The 13,511-nt window shown below is 47.0% G+C and overlaps 1 protein-coding gene across 1 annotated transcript in view; it reads right to left on the bottom strand.

The window, feature by feature from the left end:
* The window catches only part of LAMB4 (laminin subunit beta 4), a 109,419-nt gene that overhangs the window by 54,456 nt on the left and 41,452 nt on the right, over nt 1-13,511 (bottom strand). The window contains exons 16-19 of the mRNA XM_049641329.1: nt 11,700-11,831; nt 3,703-3,888; nt 1,395-1,510; nt 482-602 (exon numbers count right to left, since the gene is read on the bottom strand). Coding sequence (XP_049497286.1) covers nt 482-602; nt 1,395-1,510; nt 3,703-3,888; nt 11,700-11,831 — 555 coding nt within the window. The remainder of the gene's footprint in view (nt 1-481; nt 603-1,394; nt 1,511-3,702; nt 3,889-11,699; nt 11,832-13,511) is intronic.

Here is a 13,511-nt window from a genome sequence, read left to right as displayed (position 1 = left end):
CTGATGACGACAATATGAGAACATGGTCGCGCATAAAGCGGAGCTTCCAAGATGGTGACCGTGAACGTGGGAGAATGTCTCCCGGAACTTTCCGTGGTGCCAGCACCCTGTGGTGGCTCAGAGCAGGGGCTCTGGCACCAGGGAGCCTGGATGTCATTCCTGACGCTTCGCTCACTAGCTCTGTGACCCCGTGCCTCATTTCTGTCGTCTGTAAACTAGGGACAATGACCGTAGCTACCTCACAGACTGTCGTGAAGACTAATAGACTATGCAAGACACTGCAAACCGTTGCTGACACGTGCTGTGCTGTAAGGTTTGCACTCAGTGCTGGTGACGTTTATAGAGACCGCGTGATTTTTTTCTTATAACGCAACCACCTCATTTATACTTCTAAAGAAACATTTTACCATCGAGTCTGCAAGTAGAATTATCATGGGGCTCAGTTTAGAAGGCAGCACCCACGTCGCTTCGTGATACTTACTGAATCAACCAGGATGTGTGAATGAGCGTGGGCCCCTCCTTCCAAAGGCTGGGAAAAATAGACGTCGATGGAATATTGTACATCTGGTTCTAAACAGATGGGCGTGGGAAGCAGCACGATTCTGTATTAAGAGAAATAAAGCAGAAATTCAGTGACAAAAGTACAGTTATATAACCTAAGCGGCCATAGCTGCTTCTCCCAGCGTTGAAGTGGGTTCTGCCTCAGAGCAGAGGCCAGGTCTAGACCAGCTCGGGTGGGTTGAGTGGAAAGCAAAATCACACTCAGGTTCTCTGTGGCTCTTTCATAGGATTGTGCCAAGTAGCAAAGCCTTGGGAACCGTCAGCCACGTGTTGTCATAAGTGCTTTGGGAAAAGGATGGAAATGGAAGTCCTTCCTCCTGTCTCCCATGCTCTCAACAGGGTCTCCATTTTAGTTTGCCACAAATCTCCGATGTAAAATTAGTGGCCTCCAAATCAGCAGCTTTTTACCCTGGAGACTCTCAGCTGTTGAGGTACTGCCAGCTGAGTATTTTATTCCTACTCTTGGAGCGTTTCACTTTCTCACCTATCAAGGCCATCTGGGGAATGGGAAAGGAACATTCGAGACCGAGAATCAGGAGATCTGGGCTGGAATCCTGGTTCTGTTATACACCATCTCCGAGGCTGGGGCAGGTCTCCAGGTATTCTCACTCTGAATTTCCTCCTCACCTGACGAAGAGAAAGTCTTCCTCGCTGAGTCGTCAGCAAGATATGATCTTAAACGTGAAGCTTAGTGTAACACAGCAAGCGCTTAATAAATGTCACAGTCTCCTTGAATACACCTCTTCTCCTGCTGAGCTCTTTGCTACAAATTATTGATAGAGGCCTAAAATTCTAAGAAGGCTTCTGTGTTTGAGGACAGGTCCCAAGCATACCTGGAAGTCGCCGGTAAAGGGAAGGACTGAGGTCGTGGCCATGGAGTCTCACGTGGACAGTGCTCACTCTTTCCGAGGGGGTTAACCAGGATCTGGACAGCCCAGTCAGCTGCGGGCTACACGGGCGTGACATAAAAGCATGTTTTCGTGAGGACGTATACACAACACATGCCTAACGGACAGCCCTTGCCATCAAATCTATAACCCATGACCCCCTCAGAACAGGGAACTTTAGAGCTGAGAGAAGTCTTAGCGGTTGGCCATCAGCTCTAACACGCTGGCAGCTGAATGGCGGTTTGGGTAGACAGAATGTTGTTTCTGGCCATAGCTCTAGTTCATAGGCTCGAAAGACCCTGGTGCTCCGGACAGGGCTGGTCTTTAATGTCTGTCTCCCCCAAAGTCCATTGATTCATCCTGTCCCTGGATCACTGAACAAAAATGAAAATTTCAAATCCTTCACAAAAAGATATATACTGTTTTTCATCTTATCATGTAAATATTAGGGTGCCTAGATGGCTCAGTCGGTGAAGCGTCCGACTTTGGCTCAGACCATGGTCTCGCTGTTCGTGAGTTCGAGCCCCGCATGGGGCTCTGTGCTGACAGCTTGGAGCCTGGAGCCTGCTTCAGATTCTGTGTCTCCCTCTCTCTCTGTCCCTCCCCTGCTGGCAATTCTCTCTCTCTGAAAAATAAGTAAACATTTAAAAATTTAAATATTATTATATAAATATATTACATAAATTTTCTTATTTTACATTTATTACTAAAATAAATATATTACTAAACCTATTTATATGTATCTAAATATGTATAGATTTTTATAGCATATAATAATTAGCTATATTCTGAAAGCCATGCAATTTGGAAATTTTTTTTTTTTTAAGTTTATTTAAAAGAGAGAGAGAGAGCACACGCATGCAAAAGGGGGAGGGACAGAAAAAGAAAGGCAGAGAGAGAATCCTGAGCAGGCTCCACACTGTCAGTGCAGAGCCTCATGTGGGGCTCGAGTCTAGGAGCCATGAGATCATGACCTGAGCCTAAACCAAGAGTCGACTCTTAACCGACGGAGCCACCCGGGCATTTCCAGCCACCCTAGAAATGCTTTTTAAAGATGTCAGAGGGGCGTCTGGGTGGCTCAGTCAGTTGAACGTCTGACTCTTGATTTCAGCTCAGGTCATGATCTCGTGGTTCGTAAGACTAAGCCCTGCCCTGGGCTCTGTGCTGGCCGTGCAGAGCCTGCTCAGGATTCTCTCTCTCCTCCTCTCTCTGCCCCTCCCCCCCCCACGCTCCATGCTCTCTCTCTCAAAATAAATAAATAAAAATCAAACCAAAAAATTAAAAAAATAAAGATGTCAGAGATGTGTTCTATGGAAAAATTTGTACCTTATATTTTTAATGACTTCTTATACTCACCAGGTCCGAGTTCACTCAAGTCCCTTGGCTTTTGTTTATCAGTGAGAAACAGAGAATTATGTCATATCAAGAATTTCAAAGCGGGTCAGCAGCTTTGGTCGTGTAACACACAATGAGCACTTCCAGAGTGTGGTCCCTGGAGGGACTCTGGGGACCCTGAGACCACCCCCAGCCTCACAAAATACTTTTTGGGGCAGATGGTCTGTGGGGTGTCAGATTATCATTGAAAAGATTCTGCGAAGAAAAAGTGAGGAACCACTGCTCTAGATCAAGTGTTTTTCTAATTTGGTTTCTATTCTGTCTTAGATATTTCTCAAAAGGCAGGGGGGAGGGGGACAGGGTGGTGGTGGGGCCGGGGGCGGGGGGAAGGCCAGGGAAGCCACGAGGTGCAGACTGCTTTTAGTTTTGCTCTTGTTTCAGGGTAAAAGCCAAGTGCAAATAAACGCCTCTTCTGTATCCCTAGGAGTCAGAATCTCTTCACACAGGTGAGCCTGTGAAGTTCTTAGAAAAAAGCCCAAGGAGGGCAGAATTTGTGTTATTTTAGTTTTTTATTGTTCTTATACAAACATTCCATCACCACTTCCTCAGACCTTGTACCTTCAGTATATAACCCCGCTCTAGCCTCTCTCCACGGAATAGAGCACACATGCCTCTGGCTTAGTGTGTTGTTTTAATATCATTAGGAAACCCTTTGATTTATAATGCCCTCCAGATGTTCTGTTTTTTGTGTTTTTTTGTGTGTGTGTGGTTTTTTTTTTTTGGTGTGGTTTTTTCTTTTTTCTTTTTTTTTTGCAAATCATTTTCTGACGACCCTATCTAGCAAGACCGGAATGGAAAGTCTCCATTTGAAAATGTACTACCTCAGGCAGGTTTTACCCTTGAAGAAGAAGTCGGATACCTGAATCTCATAGCGAATGGCGATGGTGAAGTCCATGGGAAGGGCAATGTGGTCGACGGCAAATCTCAAGCCAGCCCCAGGGAGAACCCGGGCGAATCCAGGTCCAGTCCACGCAGTAGGGCTTCCAGGAACTGGTTCTCGGAAAACACCGTGAACAGCAGGCACCTGGCCAAAAGTCACTGAGCCCTAAAATTGGAGAAGAATGCACTCAGCTTTGCTAGAGTCGAGTCCTAGCAGGAAAAAAAAGAGTTCAGGAAAAAAAAAAAGTACATATTTCCTGATGTGTACATGATCCATCTGAGTCACGGATAAATTATTCCAGCCAGGATACGATCCAGAAGTCATCTGAGATGTGCTGAATCCGCAGCTTTGGAACATATGTTACCGTATAGAGTGATTGATTTCCAAGCCGTGTCACTGGAAACCACTTTAAACTTAAGTACCCCACGTGCTAATGAATTGGACACATTCCACGCTGGTGACCTGGGGTTTTCTCAGATACAACTGTGGGATTCTGGCCAAAATGAGGAAGGATAGAAAATATTCCCATGCTTCCTTCGTGGACTTTGCCTCATTATGCACGACAGTGAGAAAACCCACATGGATTTATTTTTTTTTTTTGGATGTTTCTTCCATGCAGACACGAGAAATGCTCTTCTATCTGCTTGGAGGCACAGAAGTATGAAACGCGTAACACGTTGGGTTGCATCCCGGATGGTCTCTCCTGGATGTCAGCCTGGGGCCATCTGGAACCTGGAGATAATACTTTAATGACTTTTGCATCTGTCTCCCCATGCTCACAGCATCCACCAGAATTCTGCCTCTTGTTGCATTTTGCCTGTCTCACTACAACAGTGCCTTGGCCGTTCTCTCTACCCCTTCCCTAATCCAACCCACATGACGCACAGCTGCCAATAAGCATTTCACACTCTTACCCAACTGCCAATGGAATCACGCCCATATGACTTAGCCTGGGGTTCAAATTGCTCTGCGATCTACCCCAAACCACTCCTCATTTGGTGAGTGTTTATTGAGCAACCATTCAACGCCAACCCCTGCATTAGGAATGCAAAGATGAATAGGACACAGTCCTGGCCACGGAGGAGATTAGAACCTTGCACTGGAGACCGAAACGTAAATAAGAAACTATATCGTCAGATTAGGTTTCAGCAGATATCTATGTAAACTTGTCTACATGCAATGTCTTTCAAACATTTCAGAAACACTCTCACAAATGCAGTAGACACTAGATGCCCCTCAGGGATCCCCTTTACCTGGTTGGTGCACCACCACCCGCAGTTGCTGTGTGTGTGGCTTCTAGGAGCTCACGGATGCCTCCTTCTCTAGAGAATTGCCCTCCCATACCTCCTCCCCAACCCCTCCCCCCCCACCCCTGTCCCCGAGGGTAGCTCACAGCCAGTGGCTTCTTGATCAGAGCTATAAAAGGCTGACCCTGTCTTCCCAGCAGAGGGGACAACCTTGCCTGCGGTTTATGCCTCTGAGCTCCTTCATGGATCAATCCAATGTTGGTTTCACCTGAGACTACATCTTACTCCCTCCTCTTGTTTCCTTCACTCCCTTACAGAGCTTTCCTGAATAACACTTCCTTACTGGATCACAGGCACCTGAATCCAGTCTTGGGCTCTGTTTCTAGGGCACTTGACCTGAGACAGTTGGTGCCAGACAGTTTACCCAAAAGCAGACTCCCAGATGCAATTTGGGAGGAGGAGCGTTTTCGGTTCAGCTGGCAACGGGGACCCCCGTGTGCAACATGTCCTGATGATCCCTGGGATATGGCAGCAGAGCAATTGCTAAAGCTGTCAGCTGTGGAGAACTGGGACAGGATAAAGGCAGGAGGGGAGCCACCGACTGCAGCCATGTTTCTGGCATTGAGAGAGATGGGGGAACAGCAATTATAAGGACTGTGGAAATAGGTGGGAGTTGTTGAATGCCACTGATGCTGTGACGAGGGAGGATGGGCTCAGGGCAATCAATCACCAGTTTAAAGCCGAGTGTGAGAGTCAGAGGGCCTCCCTGGGGGGATTTATTTAAAGAGCCTCATCTCCTTTAGGCAGATGGCAGGAAGAGTTGACGACCAGGCACAGGACCTCATTGTTAAGACTTGCAGAACTTCGGAGAAGCCTGCATTCTCAGCCTAGGTAAGTCACCTATGCCCAAGTCAGGCCCTTCACGGGGAAGAAGAGGGACCTTAAGACATGGGTGATGCACGTGGGAACCTTGAACTCTGAGGCTCTCCTGAGCGCTCGTGGACCATAGACGTAATCCACCCACTCTTACTGGAGTAGAGCCCCTCCACTCCACCCCCCTGCCGCATTTGAGGATGACGTGGAAACCTCAAATGATGCAGCTGTCTTGGAAGAAAACGTGTACCTTCCTGAGGATCTGCTTATCCTACCCCCCCTGACCACGTGCCTGATAATTAGAGTCAAGTTTCAGCATGACCTGACTGGGAAAGTGCTAGATCTCTGAGAGGGACTTGGCTAACCCGTACAGGTAGCAACTGAGAGAGAATGGGTCTGCGTCCTGAGGTTGTTAGAATAAGGAGGCAGAACATGAAACTGGATAGAGAGAGTTTGTCGATTTGGGATCACCAGTAATATGGGATTTAATAGCCTGGCAAGAGCTCTGGAGCCTTGGGAGATGGGTCCAATATATTGCTGGAGTAGCTCTTGGAAGCTTGGCAAAAGCTGTGGTCCCAAGGAGAGGGAGTGGAGGTTCCAGAATGGCCATAGCAGACTGTGGAGGAAGGGATACAAGGCTCAGAGTAGCAGGCATTCTAGAATGGATCTAAGATACAGGACCAGGAAACCCACCAGCCGATTATGTTCTTTGAAGGCCTGGAGGACACCTTATTTATTGGGACAAGAAGCAATGAACTGGTGAGAAGGGCAACAGCATCACTGAAAAGCTGAGTGTTGGGTGTCCTCTGTAGGCTGGTAGGATCTATCACTGGGAAACAGAGCTCTTTGGTATCAATGTGGAGGACAGGATCCCAGACTATCGAAGACTGGGTAGCACTTAACTCTCAAAAACAAGATGGGCATAATTATTATAGGGGGCAGCAAGGTTAGAGAAGGAGACAAGGGGGCCTGACCCATAGGAATCTTCAATGGAGATGACTAATAGAACATGGTATTCCCAGGAGCAACACAGACGAGAAGACAACAAAAGTATTGCTTAACATATATTATTAAAAGCGGTCAGATATGAATTAGCAAAAGGCTGAGGTCAGCTGCCCCAATGGAAAGACGTGATGTTCTGTCAAGTTCCTAGACCTGAGCCATTTCTTGGATCCAGAACCCAGTGACTGAATAAGAGACCAGATCCCCATGAAGAAAGATTCTTGAACACCATGGCAAGTGTAAATCAGGTACCCAAAATGCCATCATGGTCCCCTTGTTAGAAGAAGGGCATCTGAGGGTCAGGTAATATATGGAGTCCTGGCCTAAGTCCTTTTTACAATGGGTTCACAGATTTACTGAACCGTCCCTTGATTATTTCCTCCAATTCCTGACTATGTAATTGGAATGGATCTGCTTAGCAGTGGGCATTGATTCTTTGACCTGGAAGGAAAGGTAAGAGCTCTTCTAGTAGGAAATGCCAAGTAAAAGCTTGTGAAACATCCATTTGTAACCACTTTCTCTCCACCAAGTCAAGATAGTAAATAAAAAACAGTACTACAAATCTGAGACATTCTCCAAGCGCCACTCTCAGGATTCGATGGTGGTTCCCATCATGTCCCCATCATACACTTAATACAGACTTAACCAGCTTGTAGTCCCATCTGTGGCTGTCATGCCTGAGGGAGCATCTTTACCAGAGCAGATTTCCACCACCCTCACCCAGGATATGGAGCTATGGAAATGCAAAATGTGTTCTCCAGAAACACAGAGAAGAAGGAGAAGCAGCAGGCTGTCTTCTCTCGGGTAATGTATATTCAGTCTTGCCCCAAGACTGTTCATTCTCCCACTCTCTGTAACAGGATAGACCAAAGGGGTTTGAACCATCTAGATGTGCCACAAAATGTCACACTGATTTCCTATATTAAAGGATAGTGAAGTGGGTCCCTTGGTCCAAGCCAATGTCGTGTGGTCTCCCACGGTGTGAATCAGATACTCTATGGCCTCTGTCAGAAGACCACATCACCCATCCTCAGCTCAAGGGACCCACTTCACAGCAAAAGAAGGATTGCAGTGGTCATGTGACTTTGCGATCCACTGCTCTACACAAACCGTGCCATCCAGAAGATGTTAACCTCAGATGGCAGTGGGATGGGACCCCGAAAAAATGCATCAGCTTCACTAGCTTGGGAACGACACCCTGTGAGATGGGACAGTATTCTTCAGGATGTCATTTGCTCCTTAATGATGGCAATGGCCTTTATGTGATGCTGTGCTCTCAATGGGTAGAAGACATGGGTTTGGAAATCTAGTAGGAGTGGCCAAGCTCACTGTCACAGGTGGTGACCAAGGGAATTTGGGCTTCTTGTGCTTGCAACTTTAGGCTCTGTGGGTCTAGATGTCTTGATTCTTGGCCAGGAACAAAGAATTCCACTAACCTTAAAGATATGGCTGCTGCATGGCCACCAGGGCTTCTCATGCCTGTAGACCAGGAGGCCTGGGACGAAATTGACATAACCGGAAGGGCTGATCCTATTTAATCAGGACATGAGGAATATGCGTGGCACTGAGGTGGCCCACTAAGACACCTGTGGTGTTCCCCTACATGTAGCCTGAGAAGACCATGGAAACCAGGGGCTCAGTTGTGGAAGGATGAAGGTCTAGGTCATCCCAACCTGCAGAAGTGCTAGTTGAGCATGAAGGGAATCTAGAATGGGTGGCAAGGAAGGAGGGAGACAGTGAGTATCGGCTACCACCTTTGGGACTAATTGTGGCAGCCAGAGGCTGCATTTGTCTCACGAATCTCCTTTTGTAAATCTCCCCAGGAATTGTGGCCCGGGAGAATCCCGGAAAGCCCGTGCGTGCATGGAATGAACTTAATGTAAGGGGCAGATGGACTGGGTCAGCTTCATGGGCGTACAAACGTGTACTTCCAGAGGGTCCCACACTCAGAAGGGACCCCATGTTTGGTTTAATGCTCTGCCATCACCATCTTGAAATAATGTTATGTTTGAAATTGTTTTGTGAGTGAAGTCTCTTGGGACAATGGCACGTGCATATGAGAAGAGACATGCCCCCTATGTGTGTGCTTCCTTGCCCCCATTTGCAAATAGTGCACATGATGCCGGTGAACACAGCATCCCAGTGGACCTACTATGCGCACGTGTTCAGTGAAACTAAGAGTGCATATAAGGTAAGTGGGTTATGTTGATGCCTGAGTAAGCAGGGTGTCGACAGCTCCAAGAAGCCAGGCTTTTTCTGTTCCAGCCAGAACTTGCTTTGAAAGCAGAAAGAAGGCAAAGGCATTCTGAGAAAGACGTTATTCATGCTGCTTCCCTGTATTAGCCAGTTGCATACACCAAAGGATGACCAGAAGGAAAGAAAGATAGGGCGACTCCTGGTTGTCTTTCTTGCAGCCCTCCCTTACTGGTTAGTATGCTGAAGGTAGGGAGTGTTGGTAAGACACATACCGAGGAGTGAAACAGAAACAGTTGTGTTCGTTTTGCACATTCCATTGTTCTGGGAAGGCCAGAATACATATGCATTTATAACTACAAAATACAACCCGTGTAATTTCAGTGATTTTACATGAGCCAAATGCCCTTATGTTTGCAGTGAAAATTGCACGATATAAAGATGCATGGTACCATTCGTGCCAGTAATTTATATTTTTAATATTTCTTTACTTCAAACGACATTAGATGGCAAATAAAAGAACACCGGGAAGTCAAGAGACTATGGAAGAAAGTAAGATGCTATATGTTTCAGTGCCTTCAATGTTCTTTTTCCCTAAGTTTTGAACAAAGGGCCCGGCATGTGGGGCTGAGCATGCAAAGAGCAGACGCCAGCCCTCGCTGTGAGTGCACTGCGGGGTCCCCTCGGCTGGGCCACACTCTCCAGCCACCAGCTGCTGTGACATAGCTCCTCTCTCTTGAGAACTGCCCTTGGATCGGAGTCACCTCACCTGTGACTCACCTGGGAGCCCACAACCATGACAGGCTGATGGACATAACAGGCCTGCCCTTGACCCTCAATGGGGGACAATTCTGTTGTGCCATTTATGCTTCCAACTTTCGCAGGGGATCAGGCCAAGGCTACATCTATCCCAGACTCCATCCTTGCCTCACTTTCCCCTCCCGAGCCTCCTGCCCTCCCTCCCCTACAGACTTCTCCTGATGAGTGTTCCTTCCCCTCCATAAGGCACATGCACCCACATCTCTGTTGCAATGTCTGTTTCCAGGGAACCCATACACATTTATACAAACCGAAACAAAGTTTTCACCAAGAAAATATGCCCTTGTTTTGTATTCCTCTGTTGTACTAAGCTGGGCCCAGCCAATTGATTTCATAACCTACTTACTAACAGGCAGGACCCACAGTTTGAAGATTACGGATCTGTGTGACCCCAGAGATGGAAACAATGAACTATGTCCAGATGTTGGAGTAGGAAGATAAATCTGCATTGGGTTGTAAGGGATGAGTAGAAGTTTTACAAATCAAGAAATAATACAGAGGTGGTCGTTTCAGACAAGAGTCAGGAGAGTAGTTTGTGGATATTTAGAGCTGTGTTTCTCAAAGAACAGTCAGGGACCACCTGTATCAGAATCACTTTGGGGTGCGTGGCAAACATGCAGATTTCTTGACCAGTCCCAGACTCTCTGATTTGGATCTTGAAGGTAAGAACCTGGAACCTGCTTTCTAAATGAGCCCTCTAGTCAGTGCTTCCGCACAGTAAAGTTTCAGGTTCGCTTATCTGTTTATAGAGAGCCAGGAGATGGGAGTAGTGACTCATTCCCCACTCTTATCTTTCAGATGGACTCAAAATGAGAAGCCCAGAGAGTCAGAGAAGGCTTCATGGGCATATGGTGTGGGCACAGGAACAGGCAGACGAAAGAGCAAGTCCGCCATGACTGGTGTGCATGGACCTGGGGATGAGGAACACCAGCCAGGAAGCCTTCTCTGATTCTCTCACCTAGAGGTAGTTCTCCTGAATCTGAAGTCCGTGTCATATTATGTGTACCTCTTCTATGATACTTACCCCACCCAGCCACCATTAGTGGTTTGTGTACACGGCTCATTTCCACAACAATGATCTTAAGGGCAGACTTCATTCGTGCTGACATATTCTTGTTGCCATTGATTCAACCATTTCATTCACTCAAGGAGGTCTCTTATGTTTAAGGAACTGACTCAGGGTTTGTGAGCCCTGATTTCATTGGCTTTCCAGCGTGCCCCTTCATGCATACGCATGTGGGAAACTCAGTGAAGATCCCAGGGTACTGAATGAAGGAAGGAATGGACCCAAGGCATCCCCAACTTTGACTAATAGAGTTGGATGACTATTATCCAAACTAATATAGTTGGCTGGCTACAAGGTCCTCAGGTCTCCTCTGGCCTTCTGAAGCCATTGGAGCAGGGTCCCGTGGAGGTGGCATCATCCTGCACCCACACTAGCACTGACCAGCTTCCACTGTCTCAGATTCTAGACATGGCGACGCCATGCACCACCCCCAGGGATATCAGCATGTCTTCTTCCTTCCAACTAGGGGGAGAGCCGTTCCTCAGCTCTCCTTATGTCCCTAAAATGACAAAAACTTGTGAATTTGCAATACCTGACTCTGACTCCAGAATCCAGCCTTCCAGAAACTTCTGTCTTGAAACAAAGAAAGCTACTGGGATTCTGCCCAGAAGCTCTAATTACTTTGAGCTTGTGCCCTCCTTTCCTCCATCCCATCCTCGAGGACACTGGCAGCTTACAGGGACTGAGTACTCACAAGGGCCCCACAAGGTTCTGAGCACATTACCAGATTGTTTGTTTCAGGCAGGACAGACGACAGCCATGGAGAAGTGGTTTACCTCACTCTGCTCGTCAGCACGTACACTCTGCTTCTGATTTCTCTTCAGTATTATCGTGCCGTTGTCAACTATGAAATCACTCCCTTGTTGCTGGAAGTACACATCACACGTAGGCAAAGCTGTTGCTGCTATCTTAAAAAGAAAAGAAATTACAGCGTCAGTAACCCACAGAAGTTCCAATTCTACCACAGTGCAAGCGTTTCGGGTTATCTGATAACTTAAAAGGTAATCACGATCTTCATTTCATAGCCTCAGGAAGGAGTCGTGAAGCACTTTATAATTCCTCTTTCTCCGTGAAAATGAGAAAATTTTGGTAGTCCTATGACGTCTCGGGTTTTCTTTTTGAACGACGCTGTGCTGGTGACATTCGAACCTGGGAAAACATTTATGCTTATCTCCTAGTTTCGTGGTGTTAAAAAAAAAAAAAAGCGCAGATGCTATGTTTTAACGTGAGATCTCAAGAAGAAAGTTGTAGAAAATCAACAGCAGGCATGGTGTAGAGACGCAGTTTCAGTAGCTATTGTCACTCTGGACACTCTCGAGGCCAATTCCTGACAGTTCTCACAGTTTGTGGGATTTGACCTCGCAGGGTCCCATGAGAGGTTATACCAGGAGAGCCACCTCCCAAACGAAGCCGAGGAATTGCATTCCTGCGGCTCCCATTTCCTTAAAATCCTGGTCTCACGGGCTTCCTTTTCATACCATCCCCCTCAGCGGGGACCCGGTCGGAATCGCCAATTGCTCATTTCCAGATTTTCGCGGTCCTCTGGACGTGGGTGTTTCCTTGGTTGATGTTTCGTTATTGGTTTTACAAACAAGAGTTTTTCATTTCACAGGTGCCCTACTTGTTCGTCAAGAGCATGCAGCCCTCGGGTCAGCGGAGGCCCGCTTCAGGAACTCGCTTATTTTAGTGATTCTCAGCCACACTCTCTGTCCAGCTGCCTGACCTCTGCGATGAGGAACCTCAGACAGGCCACGCTGGATTATGTCCATGCGTCCAACACAAAATTAGAAACCATTTTATTGATTTTATGCAGAAAGCCTATTATGGAATTAGCTTTATACTACACTGTATCAAATTCCACACTATGTTAAATCCAATCAATGTTAAGTTTTGTGACCACAGGTAGTTTCTATAAGAAAACAAACCAGTGCTTCCCAAGTTGCCTATGAATCACTGAGGGATCCTGTTAACACGTAGACTTGATTCAGTAGGTCTGGGGCAGGACCTGAGACTCTATAAGTCCAGTGAACTCATAGGTGATGCAGCCTTGCTGGTCCATAGACCACATGTGAGTAGCAAGGATGTTGCCATAGACTGAATGTTTGTGTCCCTGCAAAATCCACATAGAGAAGGCTAATCCCCACAGTGGTGGTGATTAAAGGTGGGGCCTTTCCGGGGTGATTGGGTCATGAGGGCACACCCCAGGAATGGGATCAGTGCCCTTATGAAAGAGTTCCTTTGCCCCTCTGCCGTGTGAGGACTCAGTGAGAAGACGGCCATCTACGAACCAGGAAGCAGGCTTTCTCCAGACATGAATCTGCTGGTGCCTTGATTTTGGACTTCCCGGCTTCTAGGACTGTGAGAAATAAATCTGTGTTGTTTATAAGCCACGCAGTCCGTGGTGCTTTTGTTACAGCAGCCTGAAAAAATTAAGATACACACATACCCACACACATCTTTTGAAGACCCGCCAAGAAAGTTAATCGTCCTTTTTCTTCATTCTCCGATTTGAGTATTCAAAGAGTTACTCCTAAGTCATGGTCTTGGGTTCACATCCTTTTTGTTCACATCATCTCCATACCTTCTCC

This window comes from Panthera uncia, chromosome A2, assembly GCF_023721935.1.
Source record: "Panthera uncia isolate 11264 chromosome A2, Puncia_PCG_1.0, whole genome shotgun sequence".
Classification (NCBI taxonomy): Eukaryota; Metazoa; Chordata; class Mammalia; order Carnivora; family Felidae; genus Panthera; species Panthera uncia.
The sequence above is the reverse complement of the archived record's forward strand: the minus strand, read 5'-3'. Positions and strand labels throughout refer to the sequence as shown.